The 20,984-nt window shown below is 44.3% G+C and overlaps 1 protein-coding gene and 1 pseudogene across 1 annotated transcript; both read left to right on the top strand.

Annotated features, from left to right (window-relative positions):
• The first annotated feature begins 2,237 nt into the window (after positions 1-2,237).
• LOC112075707 (dual specificity phosphatase 27) lies at positions 2,238-7,656 on the top strand. The gene is given in 15 exon segments (XM_070441033.1): positions 2,238-2,296; positions 3,010-3,169; positions 3,171-3,228; positions 4,338-5,404; positions 5,406-5,538; positions 5,541-5,762; positions 5,765-5,932; positions 5,935-6,056; positions 6,059-6,394; positions 6,397-6,625; positions 6,628-6,674; positions 6,677-6,758; positions 6,761-6,859; positions 6,862-6,908; positions 6,911-7,656. Coding segments are annotated over 15 exon segments (3,078 nt in total). The 3' UTR covers positions 7,160-7,656.
• Positions 7,657-8,346: 690 nt separating this feature from the next.
• On the top strand, positions 8,347-20,743 carry LOC112075713 (POU domain, class 2, transcription factor 1-like; annotated as a pseudogene).
• The last annotated feature ends 241 nt before the right edge of the window (positions 20,744-20,984 follow it).

Here is a 20,984-nt window from a genome sequence, read left to right as displayed (position 1 = left end):
GTTAGGAACGTTGGGATACAAATGCTGATCACCCAGACTTGACAAGGTAAAAAATAACCCACTGGTCCCTTGTAAGGCGTCATTGTAAATAAGAATTGTCTTAACTGACTTGCCTAGTTAAAAAAAATACTGTACTGTGCCAAAGCACCGATGGAGTGTGCTGGTCCAAGTACTATTGTATTTTGTCCATAGAAGATAAACAGTTAGTTCGTTGGTTTTCCGCTCATTTCAATTCAATAGGAACTTTATTAGCCTCCGAAGCCAATTTTTAGGTTGCATGCAATTACACAAGTCTCGGACAAGTACTTCTCTCGGCCTGACAAAGATACTTATATTACATTAACAAGGGTTTGTATTGCTAAAAGCATGTTCATAATCGATTCCAAGACACAGTCTCGAGAGATCCTTGAATAATACAGCGTGCACCCAATGCTCTATATTCCGGACCTATAATAGGGGTGTCAGAGGAAAGCCAAAATTGGTCAGAACTCCAGTCACCCCAAGTCATAGACTGTTTCTCTGCTTACCACACGAGCAACGGTCCCGGAGCGCCAAATCTTAATAGCTTCTACCCCCAAGCGCATAAGACTGCTGAACAAATTAATCAAATGGCCCCGGACTATTTACATTGACACCCCCCCACCCTCCATTTTGTTTTGTACACTTGCTGCTACCGCTGTTTATTATTCTATGCATAGTCCACTTCACCCCTACCTACATGTACAAATTACGTCAACAACCGTGACCCCTTGCACACTGCCCGCGTACCCCTGATATTAGCCTCGTTACTTGTTATTTTATTGTTTACTTTAAAAAACATTTTTTACTTATCAGTTTATTGGTATATATTTTCTAAACTCTTCTTGAACTGCACTGTTTGGTCCCACACGGACGTTTGAGTACGTAGTGCTAATGCGAATTAAGCATGAGAGGTGGAAAGTAACAAGAACATTTCTCAGGAACATAGACATATTTGATATTGCAGAAAGCTTAAAATTCTGTTAATCTAACTGCACTGTCAATTTACAGTAGCTATTACAGTGAAGAATACCATGCTATTTTTGTGAGGGTCAGTTTTGACTTGAAAGTTATTAATATAACAAATTAGGCACATTTTGGCAGTTTTCATGACAACCTTTTTGAACAGAAAATGGCAATGGTTCATTGGATCAGTCTAAAAACTTTGCTACATACATGCTGTCATCTAGTTGCCAAAATCTAAATGCACCTGTTGTGGAATTAATACAATTATGGCCTTTTCGCTTGCATTACCAAGATCTAATTGTTATATTCTCCTACATTCCTTTACATTTCCAAGAACTTCAAAGTGGTTTACTTTCAAAATGAATATCAAGAATATGATGCATTATCTTGCTTCAGTCCTCAGCTTACAGGCAGTTAGATTGGGTATGTAAATTTAACCATTTTAAAAAAAAAAAAAAGGGCGCGGATCCTTATGAGGTTATTAAGGCTTGAAAGTAAGCATTTTCACAGTAAGGTCATACAACTTGTGTATTCGGCGCATTGTTTGGCAAAAGTTTGATTTGATTATACTGTAGCGTTTAGAAGTAATCACCTCTATCTCTTACCTAGAATACAATTGTGTTATTATGGGCAATATCAGCTAGAGACGTCCAGCTATTAATCCATAGCTTAGACTGCCTGATTGGTAATGCGTTCGCCACACACCGACAATTATCTCCTAGGCTAACTTGAATAGTTACTTCTTGCTTTTAACAGTTGTGCCCTGCAGCAGCTGTTCTTATCCTTAACGGTTGCTGTCTGCAAATGTGACACTACTCCTGTATGGTTTGTAAAGACTGCCAGAGGGTTGGGATTTTTTGCAGACACAAATTAATTTCCTTCATCTAGCCATTGTCTGTAGCCGACTTACCACGTTTAGATGCAAATGAATTATGTTAATATTGGATTAGACAGTAGGTGGTGCTGTGTGTGTGTGTGTGTTGGTGTGTGTGTGGTGTGTGTGTTTGTGTGTGTGTGTGTGTGTGTAGTGTGTGTTGTGTTGTGTGTGTGTGTGTGTTGTTTGTGTGTTGGTGGTGTGTGTGGTATCGAAATAGTCTGCTCTTTCCTTTCCTCAGAGCCCCACAACGGGGTATCAGGGCAGAGGATACCCAGACAGCATGTTGAGAACAGCGGAACAAAGCTATGTGGCAGGACCTTACAACGGGTGAAGACTATGACGATTGACCGCAGCCCTATAACACCCCCTGCTTGTGATGGAATCCAGCGGGCCATGGTACAGGACCGCTGGAGCCGCCCAACACCCCGTGACGAGGTGTGGACAAACATATTCATCGCATGAGAAGTAGTCACTCACTGTGCCATGGAAGTATGACTGATGCCATTACATATCCCCACACACCCATCACACACAAGCACACACACAACACACCATTGTTTCTTGCCCCTTCAAAATACAGTCTAATATATGGCAACTCATGGAACATCATTGCCTAGCTAATTTCCCCCACCTCACTTCCACCCATAGACTACTTCACTGAGTAGTACATTAATTGACGACTAGATAGCTGTCACCTCCTACGATATAATTAAGCACAGAGCCCGAGTGGGTGTTGGTATATGGTTCAATTACCACGCTAAGGCTGTTCTTAGGCACAACACAACGCAGAGTTGCCTGGACACACCCTTAGCCGTGGTATATTGCTATATACCAAAATCCCTGCATGCCTTATTGCTTATTATTAAACTGGTTATTCAAAATAAATTAGAGCAGTTAGAAAAGACATGTTTTTCATACCCGTGTTTATTAACTGGGGATCTGATATTACCACGCTGTCAGGGCCAGTCAGCATTATCCCTCGGAGAACCCACCCAGTTATAATACATTGTAAAAGAGGCCTGTGATAATGCAGTTCTGTTTCGGGTCGATCACTTGTCGGATACTGCCATGTCCTTACCAGCCATTTCATAACCGTACTAATGACCACAACAAACAGACGTTGGCTGTTTCCTTCCTCTGTTTTGCAGATCCGTGGCTGTCAATAAAGCTCGTCTGAAGCGCCATGGTATCACCCACATCCTGAAACGCTGCCACAGGTACCGGGGTCTACACCGGGAGGCCTTCTATGCTGGCTTGAAACATCAGCTACATGGTATCGAGTAGATGACTTTGCAGAGGTCTGACATCCTCCCCTCACTTCAGAACCTGTGCTGAGTTCCTGGATGAGGCGCCTGTTGACACCACAGGCGAGTCAGTGTTCTTTTGAGTGTTCTTATTGGTGGAATCAAGGCCCAAATCTAAATGGACCCGCCTTAACCCTACACCCTATGCATTTGTAGAACTACCAGGATTTGAAAGTAATATGGTGAAATTTCCACCTAGCCTATCAGACAGCAAGGGAGAAGCTATTACCAGGATATTTAATGGATACGATATTGAACGTCTTCTTGCTGTGATCTCATGTTTTTCTCCCATTTCCATGGCGTTAAGTCTGGGCTGACCTGGACATAGTTAGAACCAATCTCTGGATTGTTGCTTTGGTTTAACTGGACCCAGTGATGAGAGGCTGAAAATTCCATCTCTAGAACAATCCAGAGACTGCTTGGAGTTCCATCTAGATTCTAGACTAATATATTAGACTACTCTTAATACTCATCATAACCAGGGGGCTGTCAGTCTTATTTTAGGGAGGTCACTCAATGGACATGGGATAGCCTAGCTATATCTGCCTCTGTTTAGGCGGGGTGAATCATCTTCTAAAGCTTTTCACCCCCCCCCCCCCCCTCCGCCCCAACCTCTAATTAAACCACAAATAATTAGATCACTGACCTCTTCTGAGTTAATTAAACAAATACCTGTTAAGAATTAGGTTACAATGTCAGGAACATTAGTGACTAGTATTCTTGTCTATTGGTTTGGGTCTGCGGGGCCTCGCTTGTCCTTTCCGCTACAGGGAGGAGTAAGCAACGTATCAACATTTCAAAGCTGGCACCTTGGGGGTTATCATAATCATGGGTTATGATGTCAGAAGTTTATAGCTGGGGTGGGTACAGTGTCTTAGGAGTGACAGTCACAACTGGAAGGAAATAATTACAGCCCTCTGCTGGTTATAGAGTGTCATTGCAGAGCAATCCTCATGCTGCTCTACCTGCACATAAAATGTATTAGCCTCCTACAGCTGTTATCATCAAACTGGTACCTAATGCTTTCAGATTCATGAAATCACTATTGTGATTTGKTKATCCCTTATGTTGKAAATGTATCTTTAATTKACTATATATAAACCCTGAAAAATWGTTATTTCTTATGTCAAGGGTAACCAATGGAAGTGTGTTTTTGTCTTCTTCTCCTGCAGGTAAGGTCCTGGTGTCCTCTATGATGGGCGAGAGCCGCTCCGCTGTGCTGGTGGCCGCCTACCTCATGATTTTCCAACACATGACCATCATGGAGGCACTGACCACTCTGAGGAAGAAGCGACCCATCAACCCCAACGAGGGCTTCCTAAAGCAGCTGCGTCAACTCAACGAGACGCTACTAGAGGAGCGTGATGACGATGATGACGACACCCTCAGCCAGTGCTCCGTCATCGACGCCCACACTCGCGCCCACCTGTTTGACGACAAAGAGAGCATGATGGACGTGAAGGCCCACTCCATCATGATGGAYGAGGAGGAGGACAGCCAAAGCGTGATGAGTAGTGTGGCCTCGTCTGCCGCAGCCGCCGCCCTTAGGGACGGTGTTTTTGGAGGGCAGCGGATGGGCCTGGAACGGGCAGAGARGATAGAGGGCCTGGCCCTGCCTGGAAAAGACGCTGGCAACGGTGGGGAGGATGCAGAGGATGGGGATGAAGATGGCATGAGCATGATCCGCGAGTGGCAGAGGAGGAACGAGAAGTACCAGAGCGAGGAGTGGTGGGAGCAACAGCTGATGAGCGAGGCTGGGGACGAGGAGTCTCTCCTGGGGGGCATGCGGGGTCCTGGGGCACCAGAAGACCTGGAGAGCGTGACCAGCGAGGACGTCCAGGCCATGAAGGAGCGCCTGAAGCGGCGCCCACGGCGCTCCCCCTCAGAATCAGTGTCCACGGCCAGTTGCAGCAGCTACTCTGACCTTTGGAAGCAGCGACTGAAGGAGATCGAGGAGCAGGCGGCGGCGCGCTACCGCAAGAAGGACGATGACAACAACAGTGAGAGCACGGCYATGGAGGGGACAGAAAATAAGAAGCAGACAATTGAGGACGACGTGGAGAGCGTGCTCTCGGACACCAGCTCCATGTACAACTTCTGCAAGAGGAACAAGGAGAACCTAACTCCCCTGGAGCGCTGGAGGGTGAAGAGGATCCAGTTTGGCTGGAATAAGAACGATGAAGGGAGGGATGGGGAGAAAAGAGCCGGGGGTGTATGGGGCAGTGGGGAGCAGGGAGAGGGCCGATGCTGAGGCCCGCACTCCGGCACTGGAGGACGTCAACCTCACAGCCTACCAGACCTGGAAGATGAAACAGGCAAAGCGGCTTGGAGAGGACAACAAGGCAACAAAAGATGACATTGTGGAGATGAGCCGCGCGAGGACTCGGCCACAGCCAAGAGGAGACAGAGGCGGGAGGAGCTCCTGGAGCGCTCGCGGAAGACGCTGGAGGAGAGTCAGTCCATGTGCGGCTGGGAGACGGAGAGCTCCGTGAGCGGAAGCACCCTGCCGCTCTCTGCCTTCTTCGCCCGGCCTGGCGGCTCGCAAGCCGGAAGTGTTACCAATGATGACAACATGTCCATGCTGAGTGGCAGATCTTCTTATCCCAAGCCCGCAGCACCAGATCTCAGGCCTCCATGGGCTCAGGAATTCCCCAGGGCATTCCCCAAGTCCCCATGATCCCTGTACCCACAATGCAGGGACCTGGTGGGGAGCCCATGGTCGACCTGTCCAGCATTCAGAACTGGATCGCCAATGTGGTTTCCGAGACCTCATCCAGAAGGAGCGTGAGATGAGCCTCCCCCCGTCCCAGGCTGGATCGGTGCTAAGTTTCGGTGGGGCATCTAGTGTGGTAGGGCCAGCAAGACGTGGCTTGGATGATGACAAGGCTTCTATCTGCTGAGTGGAGCGTCCTACTCGAGCTCGCTGGCTCATCACGGTGTCAGTGCTGACAGGGCCGAGTCTGTGCTCTCCGGTAGAAGTGCTGCTTCTTCTACCAGTAATCTCTCCAGCGTCTCCGGTCTGGGCTCCCGCAGGAGCAAGATCACCACCACCAGCGTGCCCCTCTACAGCCTCTTTGCGGACCAGGTCAACCTACAGAAGCTGGACTCCATGGACAAGCAGATGCAGTCGGAGATGAGGAACAAGATGGCCTGCTACGGGGTGAAGAAGATCGCGGAAGATAACAAGCGCAGCACACTCTACAAGAAGAAGAAGCCCAAGGACGAGGGCGAGAGGAGGAAGAGAAGGAGGATGACTATTTAACGGGAAAGATAAAGAGTCTCTCCCACCTGCACCAGAAAAAGAAAGCACCTACGCGAAGCTATGGCCTTTCGGGCTGCCTCAATCTCTCCACCGCTCTGGAGAAAGAAAAGAACACTAGTGTTGATGAATGGCTAACCAACGTCATGCCTCCTTCGAGGAAACCAGCATCCTATAGTGCAGAAGATGAGACTGATCCAGGGCATCTGCCTCTGTGTATAACTTCGGAGGCCGGAGGACTTGTTTGAGGAGGAAGAGGAAGAGGAGGAGTATGAAGTCGCATCCAGATATCGCTCCAGATTCCAGGCAGACACAGAGTCACGTGTACTTGGAAATTCTCTTCCAACGGCATGGATTCCAGCAGCAGGGCTAGAAGATCCTACGCAACCACTGCGGAAGAGGAGGAAGAAGAAGAGAGTTATACATCGAAGAGGAAGTTACTCATCACTCACAATATGAGAGTGGAGGGGAGACGGAGGGAGAATAGAAAGGAAGGAAGAAAAGGAGGAGGAAGAAGATGTCGACAGATTCCTCAGCCAGCTTAGGCAGAGGTCTCGGGCTCGGGCTGAGGCAGAAATGCAGGACGATGACATCGTAGCAGCTTGGAGGGCACAACAAGAATCAAAGTCAAATGGTACAAAAGCAGTGACTCTTAACCAATCAAAGAAGTGTCACACTTACAGTATGAAAGAAACTCAATCCAATGTTAATATGTTTCTTCAGATAATAAATTAAAATTGCACACTTGCTACACATGCCATCGCTAGTCAATGGGGATTTCTTAGAACATCACTTGTGGTCTTTTTAGTCTCAGAAGTGGGGTGACCTTTATAATTCTATAGGTAGTTGTTATAGATCATTCTGACATGTAAATACTAATCTAAATCAAATATCTAAGCTTATTATAATGGAAAAGGGAAAATGTGCACTTTGCTTTCTAAACTCAAACGAGTTTATTTCTCATAGTCAATTTTATAATCAAATGGACGCAAAATATTCATATTCAAAATATTTAAATATTGCCTCAGCCTAACTGCATTGCTTGTGCAGTGCAAGTAGAGTAACACACGTCTGCTGTTTGTTGCATTGATTGTAAAATGCAACAACTAACCTACAAAACAATCTAAACTAGATTACTGTTCAAGACATCAAATATTTATGCTGTACAATTTTTGGAGCACAAACGCAACCCATTTCAAAGCATTTATAATTGCAATAAATGTTAAAGTAATTATCTGCTTGTTTTWATTTMTTTTATCTCATTCCTCATGCCTAAGGACACTGACCTGGATTCTAGTTGATCACKTCTTTATGGGAAACATGAGACAGAGTAGAAGAATAGAAGACAGAATAAAAGGAATTAGGATAATCATGAACCAAATCGCATAGCACTTTACATTGTAAGGGGGAACTCAACATATTCATCACTACTGAACTGGGTGCTTTTTATCACAATATTTTACCCCATACATACTATCTGCTTGTTATATTATGGGTAGAAGACCCATAAGACACACTTGGACAAGGCAGTCAATATCCTATTGAGCGTCTGTCTAGCCCTACAAGTATGGGCATGTACTGTATGCACTCGCACAGTTACACGCGCGCAAATAACATAGTCAATGCTACTGTTCCACTTTGCGAAAGAAAAACATGTCATTACTACTCTCTGCCATGGTTTATTTGTAGTGGTGTTATTGTCTCTATTGATGCCAGGTGAGTGTTAGGCTAGTGACTAGATGGACATGCTAGACGGGCAAAAGTATATGCAGAACTGAGCTAGAACAGACGATATCTGTTCTAAAACGAATTGTATGATTATGTTAGGGTTGGTGGTTGGTCGGGTATAAGTGTTTAAAATCGTGTTTGAGGTTTTTGAAGCGCTGTAGGCCTACTTCCGTCGGTTCTAGCATGGTCAGATAGTGACGAKCCGGGTGGGAGGGCTTCTATAGTTGACTGAATGCATTTGTTTTAAATATTCAATATGGCTGACGGAGGAGTAATGAGCCAATATGAAAGTTCAGGACCAGGTAATCATTACTACATTTTACATATTCATTTGCAGATTATATTTTATTAGGCCTGACTCCGTGACAAATAAACGAAAAGACCAGCACCATATGGTTGCTCTAGTTTACAATCTTACCCGGCGCGTGTAGGAGGGAAAAAAAACTAGCCAGGATTGTTGTTGTCGTTCGAGGAGAAGACATTCCCTCCTTTGTGTGGTGCGCGTTACATATTCATAGCCAAAAGTCACAGCGATTTAACATATTTTATCTGTAATCGGCAACGCTGTTGAGTTGTTTGCTCTAGCTATTTCACTTATTTTTTTATTTGTAATGGAACATAGCTACAGAAAAAAAGGCAATAGTTAACGAGCTAGCTTCGCTTGCATGGACACTAGCTAGCAAATAGCTAGTGTTACTTCGTGCTAACTAACAGCTAGCTACATTTTGCATATTCATTTATCTCAGAGGTATGCTTAGAATTAATTTTATAGGATCTAGCGAGGACTTGATACAACAATTGCATTAATTCAGTACATCTATTATTTGCAATGCAGTTGGGAGGAGGGGTTTACCGCTAGGAGGAGATCACTTATTTTCATTACTAGCTGACTACAGTAACTTGATTGTAGCAATGAACACAGTCAACGTTTTGGGTACTGTATCAATGAGATCGCACCAACGAAAAACTATGAAAATCCATGGAAACGTTGACATCCTGATAGCGTAGTTCTCCTAACTTCTCTTCGAGATTTGAACTAAAACTTTTTGATAAAATGTTAAACAGCTTGGAGTGGAGTTTGCCACCACGTTTGTAACTGGTTACAGGCAAGTACCTGTACCAAGTTCCAGGCCAAGGTCACAGACTAGGTATCAGGTTGAATACTTTTTGGGCAAAGAGGGCTATTGTTCCCAACTGGTTTGTTCTGTTTGCTAGTGAAAGCAGACTGAAATTGAAATGTCAAAGTTTGTCATTGTTTGTGTCTTCTCCGCTAGGCCTACAGGCATGCCAGTGGAATAACTTATAGTTGTCCTAGTACTAGCTCAGCCTATGTTTTCTGAAGAGTGACACAGTTGAGTAAGAGACCCCTCCCTAGCCGCCCCACGGTGTACTAGAGGTTGATGTAAGAACCAGGTCTTCTGTGGATCTCATGTAGACTACTCATCATATAGGCTACCCATCAGTCAGTCTCTTCTAAAACAATCACATTTTTGACTTAGCCTATTCCTTTCCCATTTTTCCTTTTACTACCGTCTAGTCCTATAGTTGTCTACCTGAAGGTAAACGACTTCTGATAGAATGTTACGGAGTGTCGTAAAGCCCTGAGTGTCAGGGCCTCCAATGGTCAGGAGGAATCTTATGCAGTGTTTTTCAGCTCCAATTTGACAGAATATGATTGATGTTTTGCATATTTTGGATGTCTGTTATTTGAATACGCTGAATTTTCATTTTCTCTGCCATCTCTCTCTGCCCCCTCTCTCCTGTGCGCTCTCTCTCTCCCTTATCTACTTTGCATTATGCATTTGGGCTTTCAATAACATGAAAGCATAATTCATTGCTAATCTGAAATTCTATTAATTGAATGATTTGCATAATGCATTGTGAGCCAATTAGGTTTATGGAACTCAAGGCTCTTATCCACAACTGTCTGCTGAAGCTCAAACATTTTCAATGTAGGCCTACAGCCATCAGTCTCATACAAATTCAATGTCATATGTTTTGTTTTGAAGATTTGCCATTGAAGAGAAGGCCATGATAAGGGTTTGAGTAGTGCTACACTCACGCCTTCCTGTCTTGGATTTGGAAACAAAGTTTATCAGTTTGCTATCAAATGGCAAAGTGGGGCCTACAGCTTGAAAGTAATTTATCCCCCTCGCCCTCAAATTATAAGAGTTGCGAGGGAGAGAGTGCGCACAAGAGTGAACTTATTTGGCACATGCCACGTACTCCTTAAAAGCTATCCAATTAATATGCAAATTAGCTGATAAATATTTATAGAGATTTTTTGAATTATGCAGAAAGCTTTCGGAGCTCTGTGTGAAATGAATTGCTCGCCGCAACTTCAAAGCGGGCGCCTTGGCTTAATGAGAAACGGGGGGCTGAATTTGCATACGGTTCTAATCAGCTGAATACTGATTACGCTGCTTCGTTATGGGCGCTACGCTGCCAGCTGCACTCTTTGTTTCTGTTCCATTCCACAGGGAGGGAGAGAGAGAGCGAGAGAGAAAATGAGGAGAAAAAGACAGGAGGACTGTTTGCCACACTCTTGTTGATTTGTTACAGTGAGAGAGGCGGTGTGCCGAGCAGCTAGTTGTCACAGTGAGAGAGACGGTCTGCCGAGCAGCTAGTTGTCACAGTGAGAGAGACGGTGTGCCGAGCAGCTAGTTGTCACAGTGAGAGAGACGGTGTGCCGAGCAGCTAGTTGTCACAGTGAGAGAGAACACACTAGACGGATCTCCTCCTGTTGTGTTCTGTTAAACACACCTGCTGTGCCAGTCTTCTGGGTTCTGATTGCTCCTGGTCAGTGGGCCCAAACTGAGCGGGTCAGTGCCAGCTGGCCTGGATGGCACGCCGGTGATGCCACAGACTGTGGACTCTGCAATAGCCGGTGAGCAGAGCAGTGAGAGATCTGTTCCAATATCCACACTAACATACCACTTGAATGAAGCAATGTTTTTGGGTTTGGATACAGTACTATTCAATTGGTATGCTAGTAGTATGGTATTGGACCGCGTGTCATGAAAATAGAGTATTCCAGAACACCTGTGATGGTTTGTGGAATTCTACACTTGTTGATCCTTTGAATTTGCCATTTTCTTTTGTTTTCTGAAGGCATAAATTGAATTGTCATGTGCTGTTTCCGAGCCGTCTGGTAACATAAGCTTCTATTTTTCTCTCTGTTTCAGACTCGATAATCAACCTGTCAGTGTCCAGTAAAAAGCACCATGGAGACGGGGACGTAGTCAAAGGTGAGTTCCTACAGCCTTGTTTTGATTACAGCTAGAGCCTTTAGTATGTCTTGGAATATGTGTTTCTTGGAAGGAGCTTGGCCGTCTTTATATATTATGGCCTGTTTCAGTTCCATCACAGAAAATGTAGTCCTGAACTGACTTGAGGTTCAATGGTGTTGTCCTCGGTGCTGTACTGTGGTAACAGAGTAGTAACAACTTTGAGTCTGTATATTTGGTCCAATGTAAAGATGTATGTTGGAGGATTTTGACTGTGTTGTTCTGACTGACTGTCTCTCTAGGCGTGCTGACCAATGGCCGGGACTCTCAGAAGCAGACTGTCATGTCCCTCACCAACGCACAGTCACAGGCTCTGCTGCAACAGGTAAAACACACTCCCACCATTACTCATATTTTCTTCTTATTTTTTTTTTTACAAAAGCCAGAAAATGCTATTTGCATACTTTTAGTCTCTAATACTCTACAAGCCATCAGTCGGTTAGCTCCATAGCCAACATGATGCTAACACCAAGGCAAGATGGATAAGATCCCGTCCCCTTGCTACTCAAGGGGTCCATTCATTGCGTCCAGCGTTGCCATGGTGACGCTTTAGCCCGCTACCCTGGCGCCAGCTTGGAACTAGCCGTTAAAATGGAAGTACAGCAGCCTGCTGCCTGGCATGCCTCCTCTCGCTGAAACAAAAAACCAGCACGCTGTCTGCTGCATGCTAATTAGCCCACTCCAACTGTCGCTTAGAAACAGTGGGGGGTGGATATGCAAATGTAGGGCAATTTACATGTGCCTCATAACCAGTCTTTGATATAATACTCCCACCTCCTCTCTCGCTCTCTGCAGTCATATCCCCATAGGTTGCACTGGCTTTTTACAATTAAAAAGTAGTAGGGTTTTAGCCACAGATTACATCTCTGATACACACCTACACACCCCCTTTTATCTCTCTTACTCACACACTCTTCCCTCAATCTCTTCTCTCTATCTGTCTCTCTCTCCCTCAATCTCTTCTCTCTATCTTCCTCTCTCTCCCTCAATCTCTCTCTCTATCTGTCTCTCTCTCCCTCAATCTCTTCTCTCTATCTGTCTCTCTCTCCCTCAATCTCTTCTCTCTATCTGTCTCTCTCTCCTCAATCTTCTTCTCTATCTGTCTCTCTCTCCCTCAATCTCTTCTCTCTATCTGTCTCCTCTCTCCCTCAATCTCTTCTCTCTATCTGTCTCTCTCTCCCTCAATCTCTTCTCTCTATCTGTCTCTCTCTCCCTCAATCTCTTCTCTCTATCTGTCTCTCTCTCCCTCAATCTCTTCTCTCTGTGTTTGTTTGTTTGTGTAGTTGACCTTGTCTCCAGCGCAGCAGCAGCTTTTCTCAGCAGGCTCAGGCCCAGCTCCTTGCAGCAGCCGTTCAGCAGCACTCCGCCAGCCAGGCCCAGAACAGCAGCACCACGGGGGCCGCCATCTCTGCCTCCGCAGCCACCCCCATCACCACCCAACTCCCACTGTCCCAGCCTATACACATCACTCCTGTAAGAGATCTACTGTAGTGTTATATACTCACTCACACACAGTGACTCATACTTGTCTAACACTGGCTCTCTCTCTCTCTCTCTCAGCTCCAGCAGCAGGGCCTGCAGCAGTTTGTGTTGGTCCAGCCAGGTCATTCCATGGCCACCCAGCTACAGCCTCAGTTCTTCATCTCCCAGACTCCACAGGGACAGCCCAGTATGTTTCAGTATCATAGTAAGCTATACACCAGCACTGAAGTAGTTTCATGTTTCGGGACCTTTCACTAAACCGTCTCTCATTTGACAGATCTCCTGCAAGCCCAAAATCTTCTCACTCAACTACCTCAGAGCCAAGCCAACCTCCTACAGTCTCCAACTATCACAATCGCCCCACAGGTCAGGGGAAACGCACACACACACTTTTTCACAATAGCCGAATTGTTAGTGGCTGTGGGTTGTTTCAGGACAGGAACACAGACCATGCACATCTCTCTTATCTTCCTCCCTCTATCTTTCTCTCCTATCGCACACAGCCGGCCGCTCCCACGCGGACCATAACTGCCACCCCCGGCCAGCTCCTCATCCACAGCCAGACCCCGCCCCCTAAGGGTCTGGGCACGCCCACTCTGGAGGACGCCAATGATCTGGAGGAGCTGGAGATTTTCTCCAAGGCCTTCAAACAGAGGAGGATCAGACTGGGCTTCACACAGGTATGGCCCAGGGACTCAGGACTGGCTTCCGCTGTAATACGCTCATAATAGATTGGATTWKATTTTTTGTGTTTGTGATAAATTATTTAATCCAAAATAGATTTTTTTCCCTCATTATTTTACCATAGAAACAAGATATGAAAGAGTTCCATGGATTGCATTTATATTGTATTTTAGTTTTTTTTCCTAAATACTCAGTGCTTCAAACTACATTTTTAAGGAAGGGAACTCACCCTATATACTACCAACCTGGTTGATGTCAGTCTTACTTTGCCTGCGTCCTCTCCCCCTCTCTTCTCCCTCCAGGGTGACGTGGGGCTGGCCATGGGGAAGCTGTATGGTAATGACTTCAGCCAGACCACCATCTCCCGCTTTGAAGCACTCAACCTGAGCTTCAAGAACATGTGTAAGCTGAAACCGCTGCTGGAGAAGTGGCTCAACGACGCAGGTAGGTCCTCATAAGGGAGGTGTGCGTGTTTACATTATTATATATTTTTTTAATGCTGTCATTATGTACATTTTTATATTTGGATAGTGTATCTGAGAGTTTTTCTCCCTCTGTGTTTTCTGACCCACTCTCCTTGTCCCCCTGGCTGCAGAGAATGTGAGCTCAGAGTCCAGCCCCAGCCTCAGTCCCCTGGGCTCTGGTCACGGGTCACCCAGCCTGGCGTCTGACCTCAATAGCCGGCGCCGCAAGAAGAGGACCAGCATCGACACCAACATCCGTGTGGCCCTGGAGAAGAGCTTCCTCCAGGTAAGACCTGGTTCTAACAAAGAAGATTGTACCTGTTAAGACAAGATTTAGATGCCTTTTAGAAGAGCTCGACCTAAAGGGATGTCGGGATGTTTGACTGTACGCCGTGCATTTAGAAGTAGTCGGGGTGTCTACAGACCACTGCCAGCACTAGGTGTCTACTTTCCCTCACTGAGTCTGGTGCTCTTTGTCCCCTTGCAGCAAAACCAGAAGCCGTCGTCAGACGAGGTCTCCCTGATAGCAGACCAGCTGAACATGGAGAAGGAGGTGATCCGGGTGTGGTTCTGTAACCGCCGGCAGAAGGAGAAGAGGATCAACCCTCCCAGCAGCTCAGCTTTCCAGAAGTCCATCTTCTCGTCCCCTACTACTGCCAGCTTGGTGAACACTGTACCCCAGACCACTGTGACCGTCACCCCCTCTCTGCCTGTCACCAGCTTCAGCTTCACAGGTACGTGTGTATTTTTCTAGTCTTGGGTGTACTCGTCTGATCTTTGCCATTGATAGTTTCTGTGATGGCAAAGCCCAAAGAGGGCTTCACCGTCTAGTGGAAAGTGTGTCCTCTGTGCATCTCTATGGGTCCATATACGTGCTTTAACCACAAAACTGATAGCTGATTTTTGCTATATTGCTAATTAAGCAGCCCATATACTGTGTAGCGCAGCGCTTGTAGACTGACACAGGAAGGCAGCACCACGGATGAAAGGAGAAACTAGTGATCCAAGCTGAGGTAGTAAGTAGAGCGAGCTGCATGCCTTGCTCTCTCTCACGGTCAAATTGAGCTTTTGAGATATTTTTCTTGAAAGTAACGCAAAGTAATATAAACCGTTACTTTTGTTAAATGTAATGAGTAATATTACTTTTTCAAGTAACTAATCCCAACACTGATGGGTAGTAGCAGTTCCGCATTAGTTTATCCAGACTAAGATCATGGGAATTGCCAGGGACCTCACGATACCATATTATCACCATACTTAGGTGGCGATAGGATACGTATTGTGTTTCTCAATGTATTGTGATTTGATACTGTGATATTTATTGCGACTTCGATGTTCCAAACATATTGCTCACCATATGTCTGCTGCAGAGGGACGAGGGAGAGCCATGAGAAAACTGGTTTAGATCAGTCAGGGAAATAAAAGTGCTGAAAACAAATTGGCTTCCTATTTTAAAAGAAGATGGAGAACAAGCATTTTGCAACATCTGCTCAACACGTGTATGTGACAAACAAAATTTGATTTGAAGCTATGAAGGAAAAATAGTGCTGGTACAGCAAACTAGCGCAAAAAAATATATTGTCAAAACGATACGATATGCCGTCCAAAATAATATCCGGACTGTAACTATTGCTAGTTTTTYCCCCTCATCGCTGAAGGTGATGCAGACTTGTCTTTTGTCCTGTAGCTATTTGTTTGATGTTGATAGTATATTATTTATATGGTGTAATGTTGACCATCCTGTGTTCTAGACAGGACCCTGGCGTCAGCCACCGGCAACACAGCATCCGTCATCTCCAGCACCCCTACAGTCCCCTCTATGTCCCTCACACCCTCCTCCTCCGTGACAACCATGTCACAGCCAGCCGTTACCATGACGCAGGCGGGGCAGATGCTCTACAGCAACGGCGGGGGTCTGGCTGCAATGGCGGCTGCAGCGGCGGGAATCAGCCCGAGTCTCATGCCCTCATCGCAGTTCAACACAGGGTGAGGCTCACACAGACACAAAGTGCTGTTTCCACTCAGTATCTAAGTGAAAAAGATGTATTGTGTCCATTATCACATAAGTGACTCATTACTCCTCCAGGGGGGCCTTACTGAACCTAACCACTGCAGGTTTTGGAGGAGCGCTAGCCACCATCCAAGGTGTGTTGAGTGGCAAGTACACCCCGCTACTATGCACCTTTATATACATACTAAATGTTGGCCATTTAATGTGTTCCTTTCTGGCTTGTTTAAAAGTCACTAGAGCTCTGAAATAGGGTTGTTTTGGTTACAAGAAGGGATGTGGAACCCTTGCTTTCTCTTGTCTTATCAGGGAGAAATGATCCCAGCCACTATGCTAGTCTAACCTTTCCTCCTTCCTCACAGCTCTGGCCTCCAGCGGGTCCTTCCCCATCACCACCCTGGACGGGAACGGGAACCTGCTATTCGCCAACACCAGCATGTCTGGCTCCGCCCCCAGCATGGTGAACACGCCCCTCTTCCTGAACCCCCAGAGCCTGTCCTTATTGGGTAGTAACCCTGTCAGCTTCATCCCGCCAGTGCCTCAGCCTGCAACTCACACTGGCACCAACACCATCACCACGGCAACCACACCAGTCAACACCATCGTCAGAGCATCTAAGGCCCAATGAATGAACTCGCGGGGCGGTCGCTGCCCTCTTTCTTCCTCTTCATTGGTCGTTAGTTAATCTTTGTTCTTTTTGCTACCACCAAAAAGTTGTTGTTGGGGAAATATCTTAAGATGTTTTCCTCCCTATCTCTGCCACAAGGGGTCAGAACGGTCCTTTCAAAATTGATTGAGATTTGGCAATAGAATCTCTTTTGCCTCAGAACTGCTTCTAAAACCAAAAATGTGCGTTTGATTTTATTTTGCTGAGTATTGAATGAAACTGACATGGTTTAACATTCTAGAGAGATTTCATGATGATCTGTGTGTTAGGTTCTCTAATTTTAAGTTTTACTTGAGGGCGTTGTACAGGCCTTGACCGTTGACATCAGATTTACAACTAAAGATTACATTTCTATGCTGTTTTTCATGTTACCTAAATGTTCTTTGTGCGGTTAGTTGTGTGCTCTCTGATATTTTGCCGTTTGTACATTTTTTTGTACATTTTTCAAAACTTTTATTAAAAGTTTTGTTGCTTTAACATGTTTTTCAACAAAGTTCCAACTCTTTAAAAATAATCACTAGACCGTGAGAGAGCCTGGATGCAGACTTGCTATGGAAGAGCTTTACTGCAGTCTCTGGGAAGAGTTAAAAACAGCGGACTTCAAGAGAACTTGGAATGTCCTTTATCCAACCAAATAATATTAGTGTACTAGACTTAGCTCTGTATTATCATCACACTAGTGTAATGTAGCATAGGGATTTATCTAATGGACCTCCAGAGCGKGAGAGATTAATGCAATATTTTGAAGGGGACTTTCCAAAGACTAACAAAGATGTTTCTCTCTGATATTCTCCTCCCTTATGCCGAGGTCTATAGAAGACAGAGGCAGGATACCAAAAAGAGCGGCTGGAGAAGGTAGGGTAAGGTGTCAGTAGTATAGTGGGGTTGCATGGCCCATACTGAATCTCTGCCTTGGATTACATGAGTTCAAGAAGCTATTTACAAGAGTAATGATCTTGAAGTAATACTCAGGATAGCCATTTCCCAGTGAGTCACTGCATGTACAAGTTAAAGGAGATTGTCCAGGTCTGGCCTTCTCTGAGCTTATTCTTTCTCGTAAGACCAAATATGCTGCCACTAGAGCCCCGGGTACTGCATTYAGTACTGACTCAACATAATATATTGAAATACCTCAGCAGCAAGAAAACAATATATATAGTCAAGCAAAACTGAAACCATCAATTCTAAGAATGTAGAAATGTTTACCTGTTTTTTTTTTTTTTGTAGCTTTGCTGTACGTTTGAAACAGTGACTACAGCAGAGAATCATATCTTGATACACAACATGAGCTGACTCCACATGCACTGTAACTGCAGTGTCCAGTACTACTGCTATTATTATGTAATATATTCACGGAAATKGTAGTTTATTCTTGTCTGATCCTACATACCAAAGCATTAGCGTTTTCATTTTGTAGCTGGTTTGATGGGTAGATCTTTTCTTGGTGGTGTTTGTTTGTTCTGGGGGTGTCCTGCAAAGCCTTATGGGAAATGTAGTTGTRTMTCTGCTTACTTGAGTCTTTTTGTTGTGGGTTTGCTCTGCTATATTGAGAAGTTTTTGAAATATGTATCCGAGGGCCATTTTTACTTTACGKCTAGCACTCGATATTCACATGCAAGTAATATATATACATGAAATATTCCTGTTTTCTATCTGAACTAGTAGGTTCCTGTAATTGAATGTAGTGCATTATCTTTAACATCCGCTGTAGGGTAGAAATGTTTAAGTGTGACTCTGGACCAAAGTAAACCACAGGGTGTGGACTGATCCGTTTCTGGCCTTTTTGTCTGTTGACTTGCAGTTTAATGATTTGATTTGACAATTTAAAATCCATGACATTTTTTTGACCCGGCAACAGATACACATGCCAAACTGAGGATATAAACACAAAGTCCAAATGCTTGTTTCCATTATGGTCCTCTTGTAACTAAGGAAATGTACTGCGTTTTGTTTTTTACTTTTTTGTGTGTGCTGTTTTATCAAAAAAATGTAAAGCCAGAAGTTTTCACAAATGTGTACTTTTCATGCCTTTATGTTTACTTCACAAGGGAGAAAATGTTTTATTTTGTGGCCTTAATGGATGGGATATATGGTATCTGCAGACTACTACTTGTATGTTAATGCAGGTTAGAAAACAACCTGTTTGTAAAGYTTTACTGACAYYCTGATGGTTCCAGTCTTGACGAGGGACAGGCTGTCTAGTGCTGGGTTCATCTGGKACTGTTGGGCCTATTCAACACCAGGAGGCAGCATCTCAAAAGAAACCAAAGACATAACTCTCTACCACACACACTTAGATCAGTGGTGCTGCTTTACCTGAATGTTGTGCAGTTAGTCATCACATCTCTTACACATTGTCTTAGTTTTATTTGTACACCAAGTAATTCAGGCAACATACGGTCAGAGGAAAAAACACCCCAGGAAACTTTTGAACGTCTAAAAATAGAAAGTATTAAATTATAATGGACCTTTTACGTTTTAAAATAACTGCCCTTTTTCTGGCCCACAAATGGCTTTTGCCAACAAATCGGTCCCCAAAAAAGTGCGCCTCCGCTGAATTTTGAAATCCCGATGTGGCCCTTGAGTCTAAATGATTACCCCCCTAACATTAGTTTGTTTTGTTTCTACCTCAAGTAGAGGGCAGATATTTTCCTCCAGCTCTATTCCAAAGCAAAAATCCTGTTATTGTTTCATCTACACACAATACCAAAGAATACTCTGGCCGGATTCAATCCGATCGCAGGGTTATAGCGTTGCGGCTTTTAAAGGCAATTTCTGATTGAGCTGAACATATGCAGGATTTATCGTGAATGGGACCTCTGCAAAGCAGGGAACATTGCCTTTAAAATACGTAATATCTTTATAACCCTAGGACCGGATTGAATCCCGGCCTCTGACGGTCTTCCCACTCTCTTCACGCTTCTCTTTCTACTCCCGTCCCTACAGCGTATTTATACTGTAATAGACCGATACAGAACAAGCACTGGCATCCAAAGCGCAATGTATATTATGTACATTTCAGGGAAGATATCGTCAAGCAGAAAGTGTATTTGCGTTTTGAAAAGAGCTTAAGTGTTTTTTTTCTCATTCAGTATGGATGTCAATGCAGAATGAACTTACTGTTGGTAGATGGTCAAATGTAAGGTATTTTTGTATGTTTTAGGATTCAGTGCCTCGATTCACTGCCTGTGTACCGTGATTTAATACTTTTTTTTTTACAAAAAAAAGAAAACGTGTAGGCCTGCATATCTTTTTCTAACACCCACACAAAGTTGGGTAGGTTACTTTCTAAATGTAATCCGTTACTAGTTATCTGAAATTGTAAACAGTTAACTAACTTTTAGATTACTCAGTAACAATCTGATTACTTTCCCCTTAAGAAGCATTAGAAGAATACAAAAATGATCCATCAAACACATTTGTTGTGTCATAGTAGTCTCTGACTTGTGATCAGACTCGCTCAGGGGAAATAAACGTAAATGTCTTTCAATGCCTAATTTAATGTAATTGATAAAACAGAAAGGTGTCAATGTAAAATTTKGTAAACCAAGAAGTAATCTAGTTTTTCAAAAGTATCTAATCGGATTACAATATTTTTGCTGATAACTTAACGGATTAYCGTTTTTTGTAATCGTTCTGTACACCACTCCAAATCTGGTCCCTACTKCCTCCTGTCTCGTTTAGTGAGGTAGCAGTTGTCACATTAACTCTAGGTGGTGACACCCATGGTTGTGGCAATGCAAGGTGTGATGTCACTGCTTGGCAGACTACATAGATGAACACACCCACTCAACAGTATACTAGCTTACTACTGCTATATCAACTACTATCACGCCACACTGTTGTCACAGGAACAACGTAGGGAGACCGTAGTCGTTTAACTATGTCCCTGTTTGTCTGCTGTATTTCGGGGATTATGTTTTTTTTACTTACAAATGTATATGAAAAATCTCTTACTGTAACTTTGTTATAAACATCATTAAAAGTAGTAACATTGTTGCCATTGTGTCTCCTTTGCAGAAGAAGACTCAGTGGTAAAGGACAAACCTGATAATCAGATCTTTGTAATGAGATGCTTTATTATAGTGCTGAGGCACATTATTTCTTATAAACATGAGGGGAAAGGGAACACAATTACACTGTACACTGTATGCAAAATAACCTACATATTTATTCTTTAATTACATTACTCCAGGTATAAACTAGAGAAGCAGTAGCCAATGAGGAAGGGTCAGTAGGG

Source organism: Salvelinus sp. IW2-2015, unplaced genomic scaffold (genome assembly GCF_002910315.2).
Source record: "Salvelinus sp. IW2-2015 unplaced genomic scaffold, ASM291031v2 Un_scaffold3351, whole genome shotgun sequence".
NCBI classification, from domain to species: Eukaryota; Metazoa; Chordata; class Actinopteri; order Salmoniformes; family Salmonidae; genus Salvelinus; species Salvelinus sp. IW2-2015.
This window is presented reverse-complemented; position numbering and strand designations above follow the sequence as displayed.